The sequence below is a fragment of the Aulonocara sp. 'chitande type north' Nkhata Bay genome, linkage group LG7 (assembly GCF_057382095.1).
Source record: "Aulonocara sp. 'chitande type north' Nkhata Bay isolate Kocher_YH1m ecotype deep benthic linkage group LG7, A_spYH_male_GT1.1, whole genome shotgun sequence".
NCBI lineage: Eukaryota > Metazoa > Chordata > Actinopteri > Cichliformes > Cichlidae > Aulonocara > Aulonocara sp. 'chitande type north' Nkhata Bay.
In genome coordinates this window covers 56,773,658-56,797,012 of record NC_141350.1, presented here as the reverse complement: position 1 = coordinate 56,797,012, position 23,355 = coordinate 56,773,658, and the positions used below count along the sequence as shown (strand labels likewise).

The 23,355-nt window shown below is 40.3% G+C and overlaps 1 protein-coding gene across 2 annotated transcripts; it reads right to left on the bottom strand.

Moving 5' to 3' along the window:
• Positions 1 to 225: 225 nt before the first annotated feature.
• Positions 226 to 23,099, bottom strand: pitpnb (phosphatidylinositol transfer protein, beta). Of its 2 annotated transcripts, XM_086301532.1 has the most exons (12): positions 23,005 to 23,099; positions 17,429 to 17,459; positions 16,333 to 16,478; positions 11,105 to 11,196; positions 10,445 to 10,452; positions 9,683 to 9,757; positions 9,205 to 9,288; positions 5,441 to 5,518; positions 5,239 to 5,343; positions 4,724 to 4,846; positions 4,431 to 4,517; positions 226 to 2,888 (listed from the first exon to the last, which is right to left on the bottom strand). In XM_086301532.1, exons 1-11 carry the CDS (start codon positions 23,022 to 23,024, stop codon positions 4,470 to 4,472), a joined length of 810 nt encoding a protein of 269 aa, XP_086157658.1. In that variant the 5' UTR covers positions 23,025 to 23,099; the 3' UTR covers positions 226 to 2,888; positions 4,431 to 4,469. The 2 variants fall into 2 exon arrangements, with proteins under 2 accessions (XP_086157658.1, XP_086157657.1); XM_086301531.1 differs by lacking the exon at positions 4,431 to 4,517.
• Positions 23,100 to 23,355: the final 256 nt, after the last annotated feature.

Genomic DNA, 23,355 nt, shown 5'->3' with positions numbered 1-23,355 from the left:
TTTTTTAATCAGTTACTCCCTGTAGGCCATTTCAGGTGTTTATGTTCTGGACTGGCTTACCCTTTTCAGGTCAACAATTTCCATCTTATCTTAAAGTCTATGTTCTTGATTGGCCAACTGAATTGATTAGATATGCAAAATCTATTGTATGGCAAGCTTAAAAAAGCAAAATAAAAGGGAATATCATCCCCACAAATAAACACACAAATGATTCATAAACAGAACTGATTTGCTTATTTTTTTAAATTTATTAGATATTTTGTTATGTTCCATTGTCTAGACCTTCTGTCACAGCTTGGACGCTGCAGGAAAAAAGAACTAATTTTTATTACATTCACTACTAATTCCCCTGAATTTTGCCTTATCAGAAAAGAAAAGACTGAATACACTGTGAATCTTTGTCTTTCAAAACAAACAAAAAGAAAACAGAGGGAAAAAAAAACAACAGTAGATTTTGCAGATGCTTTTTCATGATTACAATAAAGAAAACAGTATTTTTGACTCCGTCTGTTCCCTAAGCTTCTATCCCTCCCCTCACAGTCATACCTGGCATCACTGGTAATGCTACAAAAGGCGACTCCCGTCATCAAACTCAGGCTTTTCACTCCTCGTCATATAATTCAGAGGTCAAGCTGAATGGAGCTGGATTTTGGGAGAGGCCACTTCCTTCTTGTGTGATGCAATTCAAGAGTTTCTTAAAAGCATCAAGAGATCAAACCGAGAGAAAAAAAACCTAAAGAAAAAAAAAAAGAGCATGCAAATTAGCTGTTTTGTTAAACCTATTTGTCCTCGTACTGGTGATATAACAGGTCCATGTCATGTTTGTACAGGTGTGAAACATGTCAGTGCTCCCGGAGTTATTAACATCCTGTAAAATCTATCCCTTTATCTGTGTAGCTGTACATTCATAAGCATGGATGAGGTACAGTTCAAGACGTGAACAGTTTGCTCTGCTTTAGCAGCATGCTATCCACAAAGCTGTTATGTGCTCCACTGACATTCCAACTTCCTTAGAGTTACTTGTAGCAATACAGTATTAAATGATAAACCTGACAATGCTGATGAGCGCTTTATCTGTAAAATCGGGCCTTTTATAAAGTACACTTAAAGGCTCTCTTTTACCTGTTAAACAGAAACACACAGAGATAGGTTCTATCAAAACCTACAAATTCTGAGACACACACACACACACACACACACACACACACACACACACACACAACTGATCAAAAGCCTTAACCAAACTGCGTCATCATAAAAAACATCCTAAATATTTTACATTGAGCCTGACCTGATCTGTGTTAACTTCAATATATATATAAAAAAACTCAGCCCGTGCTGTGATGCACTGCTCTAACCTCAAGTCCATGCAGCCAGAAAAAAAAGTTTGTGACAGAGGGAAGTGATCAACACATTTTCTAGATGAGGCTCTGACTAGCTCACTGCAAGAGTCAAATTTGCAGTGCGACCTCATACTATACTACCTTCTTGTAGTTAGTTAACTTAGGTGAAAAGCTTTAGAAAAAAAAAAAGTAATTGTGTGTGTGGGTGGACAAACAAAAAAACTAAACTAATCCACATCTGTAACAAACATGGCAGATCTGCCTGGACCCATTTGTTCTGTCAGTAGAGTGGAAACAGTAGTTTGAGAAAGATATTTAAAAAAAAAAAAAAAACTACCTTGATTCATGCACGCAGCAGTGCACAGACTCTCATCCTCATTTAAATCTAAAACAGAAAATTAAAAAAAAAACAAGAAGAAGCTTTTGGGGAGGTTTGACGGTCCTCCAGTTAAAGCCCTAGCCAAGGAGAAAGGCCATGCAGCGACAGCATGAGGCAAAGTTCAAGAGGCTGCTGGTGGTGTGAGAGCACTCAGAAGCCTTGATCTTATGCTGAATGTTAACCATCTCAGTCCCCAGACTGACAGTTTTAAGAGTGAAGGCAGTTAAAAACACAAACAAGCACACAGATGCGTACGCCAACACAGAGGTGTAAAGTACATACTCTCGTGGAGGGTACTGACTTGCCCTCTAAACAACACACACAACACGCACTGCAGTGGCTGTAGACATGCAGCGACAGTTTAAAAGTGAGGAGTTGCTGTTGTCCACATGCACTTGTGTCGAAGAAAGGGGTGGGCAAAAATAAATTACCCATCATGCATGAGCATCATCTTTGCTTTTAAACCATAAAAAAATAGGCATGGATCTGCCTGAGAATTCAAAATAAAGAAGAAGAAAAAAGGCCAGACATAGTGGGCCAGTGGAACAAGGGCAGAGAACCGAGAAAAACCTTTTACCAGGACAAGTATATCGACAATACTGAGGGGAGAGACGAGGTTTAAAGTAGAGACAGACAGTTATAATACAAGGAGAACGTGGTGAATTCAATTGTCTGATACCTGCTTCAATCATCTCATAGAAATTTGTGTGGGAACGTGTAGCTAAAAACATTCTAATGAATTTAAAAGGCTTGACTTTGTGAGTCACCATTTACACACCTGGATAAAAACAAAGCCCATTGGAATAATCAACTAACAATTACATATCAGGCAATTTACGATCTGTGCAAAGTTTTTTTTTCTTTTTATATGAATGCAAAACCTTTTTTTTTTGTTTTGTTCTTTTTTTGATTTTTTTTTTTTTTTTTTCTTCTCTGAGTGAACAGGAGGCTTGTGACTGGGGGTAGGATCTGTACAGTACTGTTAACCAATCATTTCAAACCCCCCAATGAATCATGTGAGACAGGAAGCGAAGAGGCGACAATCAGGGCCATTTCCTCAGCGTGGTGGACATGTCTCTGATGACATCATCGTGACAGGGTTTGGTTGATTTGCCTCACTGCTCATGAGCAGCACTGGTGCCTCGAATCTGACCTGTTTTACGCAGCTGAATGAAAAAGAAAAGGCAGTAGTCAGCTTGTGTGTTGAATGTGTGGAAAAAGTCAAGTGATGCTTAAACTTTTTTTTAAACAACTTTTTTTTTTTTAAACACAGATAACATTAAAAATAAACATTTTGCCCCACTTTAGTTCACATATTTTAGTTCAATGTACACAAACTAGACCTAAATGAGAGGCAGAAAACTGACATATGGCTAAGCCAAACACAAAAGAATTCTCTTTGCCAAACTGTTGATGTTTTAAGTCTGTTAGTAAAGAGCAATGTGCATGCAGCCGACTTCCAAAAATCAAAGAAAAAAAACAACAATAAGCATCACAAACACAAAACATGAGGAGGAAAAATGAAAGTGCCTGACGTGAAGGTGTGGGAGCTGAAAGAAAATCTTAAAATGTGAGCGAAAATGACAAACAGTAGCAGGCAGGAGGGGGAAAATGAAAATGATCACAATCCTATTCCTTATCTTATCATTGAAGGTTTTTACATACAATGTTTAAAATGTATTGGTCATAGATATTGAGAAGAATCTCTGTCTTACATGAATTTGTTGCAAACCCTCTTTTACTTATAACTTTCACTTATTACCTTTCGTTACCCCCATTCACAGAGGTTCAAATTATATTGCATTACATTCAGAGACATAACTACTTGTATAGTAGGTGTGTCAATTTCAACAGAAATATGTGTTAAAAATACATCCCACCCACTAACACATTACAAAATATGCCAAATAATTAGATTAAAGTGTTTAAAATATGAATATTTGATTAAAAAAGATTAAATTCAATTCAATCTGAAAAACTGCCTAAGAGAGGACTGTAAATCTGTCTTTGTGGAGTTGGCTTGTGAACACTCTGCCATCATTACCACGCGGTTGCTGTTAAATTATTTCAGACCTAATTACACTCCCATTGGGTCTAAGTATTTGAGAGTTTTATTTTGAAGAAAAACTACAACCATTAAGCTAGCTAATATATGTAATTAGGCTGCTGTTATTAAGTGTCATAAAACATAAAATTACTGAATAGAAGAAAAACCCTCAAACATTATTAATATGTTTTGCCTTTTTTCAGCTGACAGCAGCCTACTTATATTCCATAATTACAACATGCTCTTTCTCTGCGAGGGACATATCCATCTACCTGATATAGCTGGCTTTACCAGGTAGGTGGATATGTCCCTCAGAGGTACCTACTGCCCCTGGTAGTGCTGCTGAATATAATTAAGAATCCTCATCGACAGCCTTAACGCTCATTCTAGTTTTGATTGTCATGAATACAAAAAAATAATTAAGAACTGAAATCCACACATTCAAAGAAATAAAAATAAAAATAGGAAATAAAGGAGATAAAGGGATAAAAGGAGAGGAAGGTCAGAATGAAAAAAATGACACTGGGATATAAAGTGTAAGAGACAAGAGAACACTGGTTGGTTCCAGATATAGGTTAAAAACAGCAGGACGACAACAGCCTGAAGCCATGGAGTGGAGACTGATCCATGCAGTGTAACCATCACTCATGATGAAACTTACTCAGCCTGCCTCTAGTGTCAGACCTACAGCAACGGGGTTCTACTCATCTGTGGCACAGGTGCCTCGAACATCTCCTTTCTGACGCATCTAATGTGAAATTCAGGAGCAAAAGGGTTAAATCGCGAACACGAATCATGTTGTGTCTTCTCCAACAGCCCGGTCAAATATTTCAAACCATTACCACAGATTTCCAAACATTTCTAAATATGGAGACAACTGTATGTAATTTCAACTTTAAACTACCCCGAGACAAGGACAGTTATTTCAGATTGGATTCTGTTTGAGTTAATTACCTCCTCAAGCTCTTTTTGAGTCTCCTCTTCCATCCGCCTGATGTCCTCCATGGTCAAACCCACCCATTTGTCAATCCAACAGAACAACTGGCGGTGGAAGTTGGTGAAAATACGCTTTTCTTGCTGTGGAAAACAGACAGACATTTAAATGGAAAAAAAAAAGAAAAAAAAAGAATACCATAAAGGTTGTACAGCAGCTGAAATAAAGACAGATTTTCCAAAATACAGAAGTGCTTTAGTGACCAACAGCAAGAAAGATTTGTTTCCTTCATGTCTTTATGTCACATTCATCACACTTGTGTAAAACACAAGCCACACTCAACTGTAGCATGCAAAGACAGGACATAAATTGAAAAGCTTATCATGATAATAAAAACACTAAAAAAGTTAAATGTTTTTTTTTAAAAAAGAAAGAAAGAAAGAAAAAGAAAGTAGTGTACCTCAGTGACCTTAAAATACTTAAAGACTATATAAGACTTCTCCTTTATCTGATGAGAGAGGAGAGCATATGTTACCCTGTGGATGAAGTTTTCCACTTTGGTCTGCAGACCCCACCATTTGAACTTGACAGTGACCAGTTTGTATGCACACATGTAAGGACAATCTGCCTTCAGCTCACTCTGCAAAGAGCACACAGGAAAAGCATAAATAAAGACAGGATTAGGATTAAGAAACAAAGGACAAAAATGAGCAAGATTCTGTGTCCATGTCTGGTACCTTCCATTCAGGGCCTAAAGGTCCTCTGTCTGTTTTGGCTGAGTGAAAAAGCGCAGGGTCTTCTTCTGGCTTATAGTCCTGCAGGAGAGTCAAAGGAAAAGAAATCTTTAAATGTTGCAGAACATCAACTTGTCTGCTGCAGGAGCACAGAGAAGGCACGATTCTTTGAAGACTGCAGATACTACACAGACTAGAGCCCAACGATTTTTCGGACCAATGTGATATTTGGCGATTAAAAATCTGATATCCCTGAAATTACTTCTTTACCCTCTACCAAACGTTGCTAGCTGGTTGTTCTGTTTGTGGTGTCCCAAATGTGTTGTCAACAAAGAAGATGCAGAGTCCCATCTAGTGGATAAACTATGGAATATCAACACTGAGTATTAAAGGGTGCTGTTCCTGTCTCTTTTTTACATTTTTAATTTTCATTTCTTGGTCATAAATCCAGACACAAATATATCAGTTAAACTGCCAATATATCAACACTGACAAAGAGCAACAATCTCTCTCTCTCTGTTACATGCCCTAAATCTTGCTGTCTCAGTCACACTGAATCCAGCCTACCCTTTCAGCAGAGTTCAGGATGGCCTGTAACACTGAAGAAGAGCAAGAACGTATCTCTGTTACATGCCCTAAATCCTGAGCTCAAGGTTTACTGTGCTGTTTTAATCCATTAGCTTTGTTGGGAAAGTGTGGCGAATAGCTGGAGCAGATGGACATTTAGATTAAGCCTTGACCTCCACACTGATCCACTTAAGTCATTACTTTACAGGAGTCAGTATAAGAAACACTGGGACAATCGAGACCCACCTCAATGACAATGCCTTAATACCACCTTTAAAATTTTCAACCAGAAGTACAATGATTTATGTTCTAACTGATGGCCCAATGGATTACTGAGCTGCTCCAAAAGACAGATTTATAGTTTATTTAATAACACAAACTATAAGGGCATTCCTTTCAAGTCAGACGGTGACAAAATGTTAAATTGACAGAAGCAAAAGACATAGATCATAGTCACACAAAAGACAAATGAATAGATTATGCAGGGAGAAAATAATAAAACCATCTGCTGGGATACTGTGATAGCAGAATTAGGAATTTTAACAGGAACATTTTAAGCTGGACATACACTGCGATTTTTTCAGTCGCGTTATTCAGCTTCTACTCAAACTGCACGATTGACTCGCAGGGGTTAGACAGACACTGTGCGTCCATAACATGGAGGTTATAACAGAAAATCTGTCGCTCGCTCTCCCTTTTTCTCCCTCTGTCTTTCACGCACACAGACATGCACACCGCCACCATCAACTTTGCTAAATTGCTAATGAAAAACATTGATCAGGCAGCTGTGATTGAGCAGCAATGTCCATCCACGGTCGTTGTGGTCATGATAATTTTGTGAGGCCACGCTGACAGTGTTAAAAGTAACCTAGTCAGTTTTGCAGATTAACAATGGCTAACACTGAGCAGTGCTGGTTTTCTAACACTGGAATATTTCTAACATTTTGAGTTATTTTCCAGTGTTAGCCATTGTTAATCTGCAAAACTGACTAGGTTACTTTTAAACATATAACACTGTCAAAAGTGTTAATTTAACACTCAACAGTGTTGTATTTAACACTCAGAGGTGTGGACCCATATAGACACTCTCTAGTGTTAATTTAACACTGGAGATTTTGCTGTGTACAAAGCTCTGTGTAGCTTTGAACATAATTTGACTCTTCTCCTGCACAAAATGAATCAAGCGAGCACAATTTACTCCAAATCAGTTACTCCAAATGTTATCAGATAACAGATGACAGAGCAAAAACAAGATATTTTGGTACTTATTCTTTCAGTTGTTTTCAGTGCTAATGACAGAGGTTAGTATGTATGCAGGAATGAATATAAAACCATATGCTTGACTGTGTTTTTGCACTTTTGGACATATAAACTTGTCTTTAATGTGTGATTTTATTCAATAAAATTCAAGTTATTTATAAAGTGCCAATTCACAACAGTGGTTGCCTCCAGGTGTTCAAACTGTAAAGCACTTTCTCAAATGTTATTACTATTGTTATTATTCAAGTTTATGAAAATATAATGGCAAAATGCAACAATCCTGTAAGTAGGGCTGGGCCATATTATACTGTTCATGGTAATACCGGTATAATGTTAGGCAATGATAAGAAAATGAAATATCGCGATAGAATATGGATAAAACACGTATGCGCAGAGCCTTTGTTTTCATACACACATGGTGGAAAAAGCATGATGGCGACGGAGAATGAGAAGGGCAAAAGCAAATCGTTGAATGAAACAGATGAAACAGAATTGGTTTGTAAAAATGGTGCAACTTTGGTTTTTGTCCGGCGCTCAAAAATCTGTTTAAAAAATGTTTTAGTGCGACTTTGGTAAGCTGTGACGCTGCACCGCTTGATGGATTGTCGGAGCATTACGGCTACCATAGTGAGGAGCCTCGCGGAGTGATATGAACTGTACTTCAACATAATATTATCGTATTGTGTGTGTATAACTAAATTGTGTGAGTAAAGTTAGACTTATCTGACTGTTTTTTACTGCAGTTTCATGTTCCAAACCACCTCTTTTTGTGGAGTTGTAAAGTATTTTGTCTTGCATCAATTATATCGTCAAGTTATATCGTTATCGCAAATTTTCAAATATATATCTCGTGATAAACTTTTTTGGTCATATTGCCTTGCCCTACCTGTAAGTAAGGAAATCCTGCACAAAGTCATTTATCTGGTGAGCTGATCATCACAACACAGAGCATGTGATAATCAAATTAATGTTATCATGGTGATCCAGCCAGGTAAAAAGAGAACCACCTTTGTGACACTAAAAAGTTTGGTACCTGGCAAACCAACTAATCTATCTTCATAGTACAGCCCTCAGGTAATATAGTCCTGTTTGTGCTCTTGGTGATCCTTACATTTGATTTTGTTGTAGACATAGACAGGCTAAAGAACTTATTTTTGTAGTGAAGTGAAACTGAGTATTGATGGACACCTAATGGACCTACTCTCCTGTGATGGGTCCCTTTCAGATATCCTTTGAAAGCAATCAGCATTCAAACTATGCAGAGTCTATCACTCTGTTGCCTTCTCTCGAAGGTCCATACACGAAAGCATCTCATAGCCCCTGTGTAGGTTAAATTCCCACAGTCCTACTTTCTGTGGAGGTGGAGAGCACATGGACAATAATGTGGAAAAAAAAACAGCCTTAAGGCTGAAAACAAATTAATTCAAAGCTTTGTAAATTAGATATGGACTGGTACTGCTTTTATACTCAAAGACTTGTAAGAACACTCAAAGAGCTTTTTACAAGCCTCATTCACCCAATCACACACACATCCATATAAGTGATTTTTATTCTTTAGTCAAGCACTCTTCTAACATGTACAAACAGTCACACTAAAATGGATACATACAGGCAAACTCTGAATTCAGCATTTTGCCCAAAGATACTTTGACATGCAGACTAGAGTAGCCAGGGATCAAGCCCCTAACCTTCTGACCCACTCAAACTCCTGAGGCACAGCTGCTTTACCTGCATAAGCAACTGTAAATACATAATTTTCTAGTTAAAAAAACAAAACAAAACAAAAAAAACCCATAAAGCCCTCACTTTTTTTTTTTAAGAAATGTGTTCCAGCAAAAATATTGTCCCGTATTCAGGTCTATTAAACTTTTTTTTTTTAACTTCTTAATGTGTGGCTTATAGGAGATCTTCATTAAACATCATCCATAATCAAGACTCACCCCTGGGGCCACTTCTTCTTTGTTTGCAATATCTATGGGTACGACTTCGACAGTCCTCCACGTCTGCTCATCCAGTTCATGGACCTGCATAAAGAAAACAAAGTGGAAACATTTCAGTGCAAAACAGGGAGAAAAAGAGGCATTTGTTTTTCATTCAAATTTGTTGAGTCCAAATCAAATCACATGCAAATTCAAAACTGCCGTGTAAACTCTAACTTGGACCCTTCTATCATGCAAGTGTATGACAGAAAGATTTATCAACATAAGGCTGGCCAGCCTGTGTTTTGTGGCTTTTAAATAGGAGCCTGTATCTCAACATAGGGACATAAAAATCATGGACATTTCTCAGGTGTCTAAACATTTACTTCAACCCGCACTATCCAGCATTTCTCAATATTATATAGATTTTCCTTCCCCCTCTCATTTGACAGAATTTCAATGCACTTCTGGGATACCCCCAGCATTCCTTTTCACTTACATTTTCTACTGTTCCCATGTCAGGTTTGTGCCAGGTCTCGATCTTAATCATGAAGTCATCCTTCATGTACTCATTCTGAAAAGTAGGAGACAAATAACATTCTTTATTTGTTGAAGTGAAGCAATGACAAGCTGTCACTCAGAAGTCAGGCAGGTCCCCTACACTGACAGTTACAGCTGATCTTGGCTGGTACCAACAACACTATGAATGGAAGGTTGTGAGACGTAAAACCTGCAGCTAAATCCAATTAACCAATCAGACTAAAGCAACACTGGTGATGCTATACCACTCAGCTCTGGTCTATTTTTAATATTAGTAACGCTAGTTAACTTGCCAGTAATGTAAAGCAATAGTGGGCTCTGAACTTCAAACATCAAAAGGACAGAGAAGCAAATATCAAGGAACAGAGAGTGGATCAAATATTTGTGGCATATGCTGATGAGCATTTGTTGCATACATAAAGTAATATCTGTTTACTTTATGCAAATGCAAACTGGCCTTAGTAAAATTAAACAAATATGTCAATGAAAATTGTAGATTAAGTTTTATGTTAAAGGATTTGAAGCAGGTAGTGGAAGATGTCACATCAAACTCAACTTTGTGGAAGTTTCCTGGCATAAAAATGAGCTGTGATCATCTAACTTGGTGTTAGACCCCTCCTGTCCTAGAGGACATGGAATGGCTAATGGGTGGATTTTCTGGTGGGACTAGGCCTTTAACAACAACAAAAAAACCTCCAAAAAGAGGTAATGAGTAACTCACCGTCACAACTGCAGAGTAAAAAGGAAAAGAGAAAAAAAAAAAAAGAGCATCAGTATCAAATAATTAACAAAAAACTGTACATTTTTAGTATTATTTGAAATGCATTTATAAAATGCCTATTTCTGTAGTGGCTAAGTGCACTATCAAAACTATTAAATAATAACAAGTCTAAGTTTCTTCTGTGCAAACAATTTATTTGCCAAGTATTTTGTAGTAAATAATAGAGGAATACGAGGCTCTTGTTCTATGGATCTCTCAAATTTCCCTGTCTCGGACTGCAGCTGGTAGTCCTTCTTCCTCAGCCTCGATGAGTTGGTCATAGCAGCGCATGAATCAGCCTTCCACCTGCTGCAAGTTCTGGTTAGAGTGATTCTCCCACTTGCAGTGGATCTCTGAATCAAAAGGTCTACTGTTGTCAGCTGCAGTCCAGGATGGTGAAATACTGGGGAAAACATCTGAATCATACAGAGGACTTCCACAATTGCAGCCTGGCTGGCAAGCCAGCTGGTAGGGAAACATGAGACAGGAAGGGCTGTGGGTAACTGGTCACTAGCATCTACTAGTGAATCAATTGCATATTTCCTCACTGACAAATTACTTGCCATAATTTTATCATTAATGCAATTCAAATAACACAAGCACACTTCTGCGTGTACTTACTAGTGCGACAGTATGGGTAGGCATTCCAAGCCTTTTCGTGAAAAACTAATGCTCCTTCTGGTGCAATCATCTTCACGTAACCCGGGACTTTACTGTTATGAAAGAGAAAATTAGACAATACTTATACTTTCCAACTTGTGTCTTTCAAAGGCCATAAAACATTGTAACAGGGAGCCGACTGCGCTCTTTAAAACTAATAATAACTCTGTTTGTAAATGGCTATTATCTGAAATATTTAATCAATTCTCATGCTGTACATGTCTAGAGCTCTTACCCAAACCCATTTCCCGTAATCACATAATCACAAAGACCATACAATATACATACGGTGGACAAAATAAGTTTAAACATCTGACATAAAGCCTGAAACTTTATGCACATTTTATCTATTTTCAGTTGAGGGACTAGACTTTTCATTTAAACTAAGGGAAAAAAAACCAGTCCCCTAAATGCATCACTTGCAGCGCGAAAGTAATTAACACATATACATCTAGTCTTAGACTATTAAAGTGATAAAAAATTGTAACTTTTTGACCAGCTCTCACGTTCCCTTTCAGTCGATTCACTTGGTACAACACATAAGTATTGGATATCACACCCTCGCGTGTCCTGGCTGAAGAAACTTTTATTCACACCTTTAAGGCAGATGACGTGTGATGACACACGCACGGCCCCGCCTGCACATATAGCCGCTTTCATCACAGTCATCTCTCAGTTCTTACGCTCTTCACCTCGCTGAGAACACCTCTGCTGAGTTGGTCTAGCTAGCTGCTGCTAGTTAGCGCCGTTGTCTGCCGACTTGAACTTAGCTTAACTGCCCCTGTTGGTGTTAGCCTCCAGTGCGCAGTTGGTGTGTAGGCTGCCCGCAGAGCGCTAATTTCGAGTTTTTCCTGTACAGCGTTTGGCTTTGCGGTTTGGAATAGACTCCTAACCGAAGCGAGCAAAGCAGAAATCTTCTGTTCGCCCCTGTCCTCAGGGGTGTGGTTTCTCTTTGCACAAAAGTGACCAGCACGATGCCTGCCCTGTCTGCCTGGCGATCGTCAACGCTAGGAGACCGTTGATGGAGCCCAAAGCCTGTGGGTTTTGTCGACGCTCGACCCCGGAAAGACAGGTGACGTTTGTGGAAAATGTGCTGGGAGGGACGGCTGTCGCACGGCATGACCTTTTCCTTTTCGAGTCTGGAGCCCTGGCTTCATCAGAGTCCGAAGACGAGGATTATCCGGTCGATGTCCCCGCAATTAGCTGGGCTGACCACATGGAATACGGTGATGGGTTAGCTGATGATGAGCTGGAACCATGCAGGAAGACGATGACGTGCTGGACATCGGCCTGGACATCGATGGTTTGTCAGAGGATGAGCAGGAGTGTTCACTGTTCACATATGCCGCCGCTGCTGCGCCGGTCGGGAACGATGACACTTCTCTTTTTTTCCCCTGTTTCGCCGTGCTTCTGAAAAGCTGCAATTGGACTGGCCCTCTCCTCCGACAGCTCAGAAGCCATTCAATTGGCAGGCTTTTTCCTCCCTCCGGAGCCCGCAACGACCAAAACCCGCCTTCCCATGTTCCCATACTTTGTCTGCCAGCTAACGGCATCATGGGACAAACCTGTCTACCTGCGTGTGATGACAGGTAGACAGAGGTTTGTCCCACTGTGCCCGGCTATGGACAGTGCATGGAGGGCGACGGCACCAAGGAGACTGGCTTAGCTAACCCACCCCTTATGGAGCCATCACCATGCTCCAGACGTACCAGGTGATGTGCCTGGTTCCTGGTGACAGCACCGCTGGCACCTCTTCTTAACAAGGTCAGAGTTGCCATGGATTACACCCTCTGCACTGTGCAGTGCTTTCCCTGGGCAGACGGATGGCATCGACAGTAGTGGCGCAGAGGCACCTGTGGCTGACCCTCTCTGACGTCCCGGATAGGGACAGAGCTGTATATCTGGACGCACCAGTGTCTGCGGCTAGGTTATTCGGACATTCACTTGAAGCCATTCAGGCTAGACTCGACTGAAGCAGACAGAAGCTCTGCGCAACATCATCATTAGGCGAAGTCCAAGCCCGCAGCTAGCTCTCACAGGCCCACCGCTCCTCTGCCGACTGGCAAGAGACCGGCGCCCACTGCTGTAGTGGGTGTGCCGCCAGCGGGGGCACATCCTCCAGCCCGAGCTCCACGCCAGTTGGCCTAGAACAAAGGCCCACCCTCGGACCCCCGGCAGGACCTGACGCCCAGGAGGAAGAAGCCTCAGCCCTCCTAGTTGTGGTTTCGAGGGGTCTAGGGGCAGGAAGACGCTGCTCTTACCCCTCTGTTGCCGCCCAAGAGGTGCCACTTAAGTTCTGTTCAGGTTGTCAGCCCCAGAAGGCGCTGCACTTTCCTAACACTGTCTCCCAAGCACAACGCCCTGCACACAAAATGCCTCAAGTTGTAAATGTTCAGGTGACCACATCAAGTGTTCCACCTGTTTTTCATTGTTGTGCCCCAGGAAAGGTGCCTCCAACAAAATGGATGAATGTACATGTTCCCATATTACAATCAATAAAGAGTGTTGTTTATTCTCAAACAATCACAAATGCTCAGCCTGCAGGCAGAACGAGCCAGGTCAGCCAGCTGGCTGCTCTCTTGCCTCAGTGGTGGGCTTGCGCCCCTCTCAGTGAGTGCTGCGAACCGTTGCCATGGGTTACCGGTTGTAGTTCAGGGTCAAGCCGCCTCTTTTCCGGAGAGTCGTAAACACGACTGTCGGCACCGAAGCGGCCATGATACTTAGAGGAAATAAAGTTGTATTGCAGAAAAGAGCAAGACGAGTGGTCCCTACTTTAGAGACAGACAAAGGTTGGTACAGCCGTTATTTTGTTGTTCCGAAAAAAGGGGGAGGGCTTTGGCCCATCCTCAACCTGCGAGTCTTGAACACGTATCTACGAACGTACAAGTTCAAGATGCTAACACTCAGACAGCTCTTGAGTGCAGTTGGCCCAGGAAATTGGTTTGCAAGAATCGATCTAACAGATGCTTATTTTCATGTAGCTATACACCCGAAACACAGGCAGTTTCTGGGGTTTGCATTCAAGGGCGTAGCCCTACAAATACCTGGTGCTGTCGTTCGGGCTGTCACTCGTTCCTCGCACCTTTGCGAAATGTGCCGAGGCAGTGCTAGTGCCCCTCAAAGAGACAGGCATCCGCATCTTAGCCTACCTAGACGACTGGGCTCTCGTAGCTTGCTCCAGAGAGCAGGCAGAGACACAGCTGTCGCTGGTTCTGTCACACATTCAGACACTGGGGTTCTCTGTGAACTTTCAAAAGAGCTCGCTTATCCCAAGTCAGCAGATTTCTTTCCTTGGTTTGGAAATATGCTTGCTTTCCAGCCACGCATATTTGTCGGAGCACAAACTGGCCGCGTTTCATCGCTGCCTCGCTCAGTTTCAGCTTGGACGCAGACTCCGTTTCCAGATATTACATTTGTTGGGCATGATGGCATCTATGATCGCCGTAGTGCCACTTGGACTGTTAAAGATGAGAGCGTTTTAACGCTGGACTCTCTCTCACCGCCTGTGTGCATCATGTCTCCTCCTAACTGCGTCTTGCATGCTAGCGCTCTGTCCTTGGAGGGAGCCCGGGCTGCTGCATCAGGGCTCTCGGATTGGGAGGGTGTTGTTTCGCAAGGTGGTATCCACAGATGCTTCCCTAAGAGGGTGGGGAGCGCTGTACGAGGGTTGCATCAGTGAGAGGGATCTGGTCGACAGCCCAGTGCGAGCTGCACATCAACCACTTAGAGCTGTTAGCAGTGTTCTTAGCTCTCAAACATTTTCGTCCAGTCCTGGAGGGCCAGCATGTCTTAGTCAGGATGGACAACTCAACAGTGGTATCCTACATAAACAGGCAGGGGGGTACACGCTCTCTTCCCCTGTTGACACTATCTCGCTCTCTGCTGTTATGGTGCAGTGTTCATTTTCTGTCTCTAAGAGCCACCCATGTTCCGGGCCACCGGAACCTTGGGCAGGACCTTCTCACGGGGGGGGGGGGGGGGGGTGTCCTCTGGTGAGAGAATGGAGGTTACACCCTTTAATAGTGGCTCAGATTTGGGATCTATTTGGTAAGGCTCAAGTAGATCTTTTTGCCTCCAGGGTAAATACTCCCTGGCCCCTGTTCTTCTCCATAATGGACCATGATGCACCCTTGGGCATGGACACACTAGCGCACCAATAGCCACACGTGCTCCTGTATGCATTTCCCCCAGTGGAAATGGTATCTCCAGTTCTAGAGAGAGTGCATCAGCAGTCTCTCTCTCTGTTGTAGTGGCCCCTTGGTGGACCACAAGGTCGTGGTATGCAGAGATAATCAGCCTGCTAGCAGCGAGTCCTTGGCAGCTTCCTCTCTGCAGGGACCTCCTCTCTCAGGCGGGAGGAGAAGTGGTTCATCTGCGCCAGGATCTGTGGCGTCTTCGTGCTTACCTGCTGAGAGGTTAAACTTGATTGCCAAGGGTTTGCCGCCTAGTGTGATAGCGACAATTCAGAACACTAGCGCCTCATCTACTAGAGGCTTGTATGCTTACAAATGGCGAGCCTTCGAGCAATGGTGCCAGGTCCGCCATACTCTCCCATTTCAGTGCTCTATTGTGGATGTTTTGATATTTCTGCAGGAGCTGCTGGATAAGGGCCTTTCATTTTCGACAATTAAGGTTTATTTAGCAGCTATATTTACTTGTCATATTGGCTTTGACGGGGTGACACCAGGTGTACATCCGCTTGCCATACATTTTCTGAAAGGAGTTCGCTGGCTGAGACCCGTGCTTAAGTCCAGTGTCCCTGCTTGGGACTTGTCTTTGGTGCTGGAGGCCCTTTGAAGCCCCACGTTTGAACCCATTGAGTCTGTGGATGTGAAATTTCTTTCATATAAGACTGCATTACTTCTCGCTTTGGATTCGGCAAAGCGAGTGGGTGACCTTCATGCACTGTCTGTGCATCCCTCCTGCACACAGTTCTCTCCTGATGGCCACATGGCCGTATTGCGTCCAAATGCTGCCTATTTTCCCAAGATCATGCCTGCATCTTATAGCTCAATGGAGTTGATGAAACCAGGAACAGACAAGAACTTTGCATATACAGAGCCTGTCAATCAAACAAATCATCCTTATTGAGTGTTTAAGTAATTAGGTCAGACTAATTGTCTCTTATAGAGGACCCTATAATTTCCCCTTCATTCCTCTACGAAAGAAAATTAATTTCAAAGCCTTGCCTTTTTAGATGATATATTTTATGTGTGTACTGTCCCTTCTCTCCATCCTTCTCATAGGGTTCATTCTTCAGCACTTCAATGCCTTCTCCTCCTCCTGTCTCATTTTTGCTGGCCTCAGCCACAGAGTACAGTTGCCCTACTTGATACTGCAAGAAATGGGAACACAAAGAAGACAGAGTGGAAATCAGCTTTGACTACAGTGAAAAATCCTTAGATTAACTGGAAGGATTGCGAAAGGCTTTGCGGGCCCTTGAAGCCTGTGAAGGCACATAAGTGCAAAGATGGAGTATCACTAACAGCAACTAGAACCAACATAGGAAGTAATTGTCTGTATTAATGTACATTAAAAAAGCAATGTTGGGCTGCACGTACGTTTACAAGAGTCTAGCCACATTTTAAACAGCATTTCAGTCACTGAGTTGTACACTTAAAGGTTTTAAACACATTTTTACAAGCCCATCAATAACATCTTTATATTTGTACATTTTATCTTTAAAAAACAAAAACAAAAAAACTTTGTCCCTTTATTTGGACTTGTATGCCTAATGAAGTCCACCATCCTGATATTAATGGTTATTTGACACAATGTGCTTCACAATACGAGCAGTAACAAACTAATAAAAAAGACCCAAACAGACTCATATAGAAAATCCTTCACTGTGTTGAGAAAAAAACAACACAACAAAACAATTATTTCTTGTAGAATCCCAATAATAACCTCCATTAGAAGTGAAAGTTATTAAAGACTAAACAGAAGTCTAGTTTTGAGATTACACACACACAAAAAAAAAAAAAGAGCATAAAAGCATCATTGCTGTTAAGTCAACAGCCAGAATGCAGTTCAAAAGGTTGAGTCTACACCCCAGTGTAACTCTGATCTCTGCAACACACAGCCTGTCCCAATAACATCAGTAGTCTCTAACAAAGGCTTTTTGTCTTAATATGAGGTTCAGACTAAAGCCAGCGTGGATGAACATTTTCTGTGTAAGACAAACACAATACTCCCTCTATTTTATCAAAATATAACAATAGCACAGTGAATTTAAATAATATGCCCATATATATTTTAAGAGAACATGTAGGCAATAATACTCACCTCTTCCACAGAGACTGGCAACACTACACGGCTGTAAGGAGGATATGACAGGAAAAGAAGAGAGAAACAAATAGGTTAAAGACATAAAAGATATGAATAAAATATGAATAAAATTCCATTTTTAAAATAGAACCAAGCTGATCAAATGTTAAGGATTAAACACTCTTTTGGATGGTTGTAAGGAGACAGATGCCACTGCCTAGAAACTTTTATGAAATGGTTCAACATTCCTAAAATTTTGCTTCTTTAAAAACATTTTTTTGCTATAAATGTTTACCAGTCTGAATGTTAACACGTCAGTGAGTAACTGAGTATAGTATATGGCTGTAGCTGAACTCCAATTACTAAGTAGCAATAGTTTTCTGATAAAATTATGAGCAAGCACTTGATAACAGTGTGAAGGAGGAACGTTGTTTCGAAGAAACAGGTCATCTGCTGCCAGAACCTCCGAGGTGAGGGGAAACAGATGCACCTAGCAGATGCAGCTATGGTCCGAATTTCAAAATCCTACGTTCACATATACAAGATTTTCAGAAAACGTGACAGAGAACTCTCAGTGACCTTAAGGTCGAGGTCACTGAGATTTTAACTTGTACAATATTTTTAGTAGATACACCTAGGGCTGTGCTATATGACCAAAATCTCATATCTCGATATAAGAATTCTATCGTCCCGATAACGATATAAATCACAAAAATGTAACATTTTCTGTAAATTCTGTGACTCTCGGGCAGCTCGACTTGCGGGAAGTGTTTCCAGCTGCGCGTCATGTAGCTGGAGTCGAGTGTTTTAACAGATGCATGAAACTATACATTTTTAGACATAAGTTGTAACGGCTGCCGTTTTCTTTGTGAGTATTTATTACACAGCATGCTTCGGGGAAAAGCTTGTTCTAACGTTTGACTCTAAGGTTTATTTTTTAGCACATGGCGTCTTTTTTTTACTTCTCATCCGTAAATAATCTGCTCTTTCCCGTGATTCAGTTTATTTTGAAAAGTCTCAACAGGATCTTGAGCTTTATTGTGAAAGGTTTATGTGGAACATAAACAAGCGGACACGCGATGGTGTTACCGTCGTTGTTGCTAACCACAACGCATAAAAACAGGTGCTTGTCCGTCCGTAGTGTGGTAATATTAAATATAAGAGAAAGAGAGAACTTTAAGAAATTAATATAGCCACTAGAGTGACCATCAAAACGATGAAAAAAATACTGCCGTAAATAGTTTATTTTGCGACACCATGAAACAAACGATAGACGTTTTTATATCGTCATCCGATATATATCGTTATATCGAACAGCCCTAGATACACCTATAGTATCAATTTAAAACTCCTATGCCACTTTGTTCTCGAGTTATTGCATTCATAAACTTGGGTGTCTGTATTGACCGCCTGCCCAGCAGGTTGATGACAATAGATGGGGGTTAAAAGTGCAGCACAGAGAGACAATGATCAGGATAAAACACAAACTATTTCTCAAATCAAATCAAATCAAATCACTTTTATTGTCACATCTAATGACTCAAGTTGGCTTCAAGTTACAGGCTGTCACTTGATGAAATCTGTTGTAGTAGGCATTAAAAAAAACATCTCATATTTAATGACTTTTTCTATTGTTGTTGTTTTTTGGGGGGACTGGGGGTCATATGATTAATTTTGGGGTATGTGGGACCTAGAACCAATGAAAATGACATTTAACCCCATAGAAATTAATATCAAACAACAATGGCAGCATGCCAGGTTGCCTAGAAACTTGTACTAAAAAAAGAAACAAGAATTGGTTCCACAAGTTTGAATTTATTTTTGCATTTTCTCTAACCCACCCAGGATCAAAGAATACATACAGGCTCAAGTGCATACATACACCCACACCAATACTCGGTTAAATGTCCCTTAGCAAATTGGACCTTGGCCAAATGCTTTTGGTAGCCATCAACAAGTTTCTGGCTGGATATCTGGCCACTCTCAGAAATGGTTTCATTTAAATTAGTTTGTTTCATCCAGCTTTTAGGCATAGTTCACAAGTTAGGCATGAGGTTGGAGCTTGGACAGTCCATTCCAGAATCTTAATGAGCCATTTCTAAACAACTGCACATCAGTTTAACCTTCCTGTCGTGTTTGGGTCAACTGTACATGAGTATAAATTATTCAGATGTGTAACCACTTTCCCAAGTGGTTCAATAAATCAAAACTTGTGATCAAATATTCAGCCAATTTCATGCTAGATGCTTGTTAACGCCTACCAAAAACATCTTTCAAGGTGCAGTTGGCTAAGGGACATTTAATAAAATATTGAATGCATTAGTAAAAATCCAAAATAATTTCAAACTTCTGCAACCAGTTCCTGTTTTTTAAAGCCAATAAAAGATACATTCTGTACAATCATTTCATCTTAGCTAAAGAAGAGTTGTAAGAAATCATTAAACCCCCCAAATTACCATCAGATATTGTGTATCTATTAAGCTGTAATCCCCACTAAAATTGAAACTTAAATAGTTACCTTTTAAAAACTAGATTTGACAAACCTAATGTTTCAAGACAATTTAGTAGTAGTAGTTCTAGTGTTAACCTTAAACGTATTAAAATAAGAGCTACTAGACCTGAACTATTATATGCATATTGCAGCTTAATTACAAAATGAAGAAAACCACCAAACAGACAATAACGAATTCTTTCTTGCTTAGATCTTCATGTCCTCATTAATAAAAAATACTCCTAGACTGGCAGAGTTAGCACCCCACCCTTTACCTAAACATCTACTGATTAATCAAGTGTGTGTTCTCTTGTGTACTCAATGTCTACTGTATATAAACACTACTGTGTGCTACACAATATTATACTTCAGAATATCTACATAATTTGCATAATGCATGCAATTTTCAAAGGTACAAAAAGTTGTGTCACTGGTAATCATTAAAGGTGACTTATTTGCTCATTTTCACCTAGTTTTTGTCAGTACATCAATAATCAATACATTACAACATATATTTAAATCTTCAGCATTTAGTGTCAAAGAACAATCATAACCCCAAACTGTATTTACATTGACTAATACTCACTATGTGTAAAAAATAATGGCAGCGAAAAGGTCTACACCAGCGGTGTCGAACTTCAGGCCTCGAGGTTTTAGATAGCACCCTGGGTCAACACACCTGAATCAAATGATTAGTTCATTACCAGGCCTCAGGAGAACTTCAAAACATGTTGAGGAGGTAATTTAGCAATTTAAATCAGCTGTGTTGGATCAAGGACACATCTAAAACCTGCAGGACACCGGCCCTCGAGGTCTGGAGTTCAACACCTGTGGTCTACACTGAAAATGACCTTCTTGGGTTAAAAAGGCCAAAGGCCAAACTGGCTTGTGAAGACATACTTGAATTTCAGACATCACAGACAAATGCAGTACAAGTACTCTGGTGCTCAGACACAACCTTTATTAAAGTTTGAATTATAAGCAGCTTTATTTGTTTCTCTTGCTACAACAAATAACAGTGTAAATTTATAGCTAAAATAATGAGTAAATGAATTGATTAGTTATAGAATGAATTAGTAATAGTCAGTTAAATATTCATGTAGAATCCCTTAAAATGTCAGGATTCTTAAATGTAATAATATGACTAAAAAAAATCAATTTCTACAGTGATCCTACAGTGATACAACAGGCATCTTTTCATCCTAAGTGGAAATTCATTCTACCATTTTTTCCCACAGTCTGAAAGCTCTGTATTCATATGCACATGCACATCCCTTAACTATCGCTTTGAAATTTCAGCAAATTGTATTTGCTGATCATCTATATATTTCAGCTGCTTCTCCAGTGCAACTGTCTGGCAATGTAGCTGCAGAAGGTAGTCCTTGCTCTGCTAACGAATAGAGGGCCTAACCAGATTCTTGAGCAAAGGAAGAACTGCTACATGTGCCGTTAAATCCAACATTGCACATTTTTCACAAAGTCAATTGAAATAACTGCACCAAAGCTGCTTTATAAATAGTATTATTTAGTACCGAAAATCGGTTGTACTAAGAAAGTAATTATGCCTGACATAAAAACATCATAATTAATGCTCATGTTCAACGTATACAATCACACACGTGGCAGTGGGCTAAACCAGCCCAGTGTAACATATCAAAATGTAAGGTCAGCCTTACAGCATTAATATTAGTCATCTGTGACTCAATTCTATCAAGTCTAACATCAAAAGTACCACACATTTACCAGTGGCAGTGGCTTACAGTTATTTTTTGCATCACACCAATTTTGCATGGGCTAAATGTTCAGTGTCATGAAAGGCTGAAAGACATTAAAGCTGTAAGGTTGTTTTGTTTTGAACTAAAAATCTTAAATTATTTAAAATTGCATTATCCAGCAACAAAAAGAAAAGAAGATACATACTACAATCAGTTCAGAATTTTAAAATACGTGATTAACCAGTAACAACACAAGCTTATGTTTAGGAATTTTTTTAATATATTGAGATATAAGCCATTAATGAAAGATTAATTTCAGTAACCAGTATATTTGTTTCTCCCTCCGTGAGACTACGTTAGTTGCTTTTAACCAACAATTTTTATAGATATTAATAGTCCTGGCTCTGATACTGAAGTACTGTATGGAATCGAACCCATTCTGTGCTATCCCCTAACAACAGGTAGCCTCCCGTTATATGTAGGCTACACAGGTTAGCCACGCAGTGAATGCTAGATTTAATAAGAAAGAATGAAAACGTCCACTGCATAGTTTCAATCCACCCGATTGATGGGCAGAAATATTAAGAGTAATTGTTTTAACAATTAATATAGTGTTCGTGTTAGCTGCCCAGTTTTAGAGGGTTAACTTTATACCACTAGCGCAACAAACTAACAGCAAAGTAGTTAGTCCTTCCATAACCCCATGCTAGCTTGTAGGCTATAGCTGACGTATGGTACGGGGGAGTACAGACAATAAACCCTGCATAACTATTTCCTAACAATAAGCTCTCTTCTGCTTTAACAATGAGTTGTACTAGCAGCTGATTGTGGACTTTTAAATAAACTCGGTTGTCAGAGAATTGCCATGCTAGCCGCTACAGCTAACTTAGCCAGCTAGCATAAATGGTAAATCCGACAGAAGGACCCTTAATCTCTCACTCACGGGACCAAAGCTTAACGTAACGGCATTTCAGAGATATAACACGCTGCTACATGGCTAGCTGCAGTCACGTTGGCAATACAGCAAACCGTCAAAGTAGTACTAACTCGCTGAATGTGCAAAAGGCTTATGTGTGAGCGGTGCAGCCTTTTTATGTAACTCGTTTTCATTAAGAAGCTAATTATCCCCTCTGCATCTACAACTCAGAAGCTAACTGTAGCTTGTACTAGCAACGCCTTAAAAAGACCGGTGGGTCCCGTTATCCACGTCCTGATCCAACCTGCTCAGAAGCTGGCTTTTTACAGACTACAGGAGCGTAAAATACAGCGAACGACAACGCTAAATGAAACACACATGCGTACTTCTCAATAATCAAATGTGGGACCGATCTGAATACCCCACTAAACGCACTAAAAAAAACATTTTTTAAAAACATTTTCACACTCACTATTCCTTGATGAGCACCATCTTCGTCACACGGGCTGCGGCTGCGCAGTGGTAATCGACACCCGATCAACAAGTCAGTTCCGCCCTCCGGGAAAAATCTGATTGGCTGAAACATCCACACCATTGTTCATGTAATACTGTACCTCTGTATTCCATTGAACACTATGTTAATGTATTTGTCATATACTACTATGATATGTTCAGTGATATTATTATGGCGAAATATACATAAATACAACTCACTATTTGCCATGTTTTTGGAATAAAAAACTAACAGCAGAAACAAGTATAGTAATTAACAAACCACTGTTTGCTCTCAGGGTACTTAGTGGACAATTTGTTTTCCGTGATC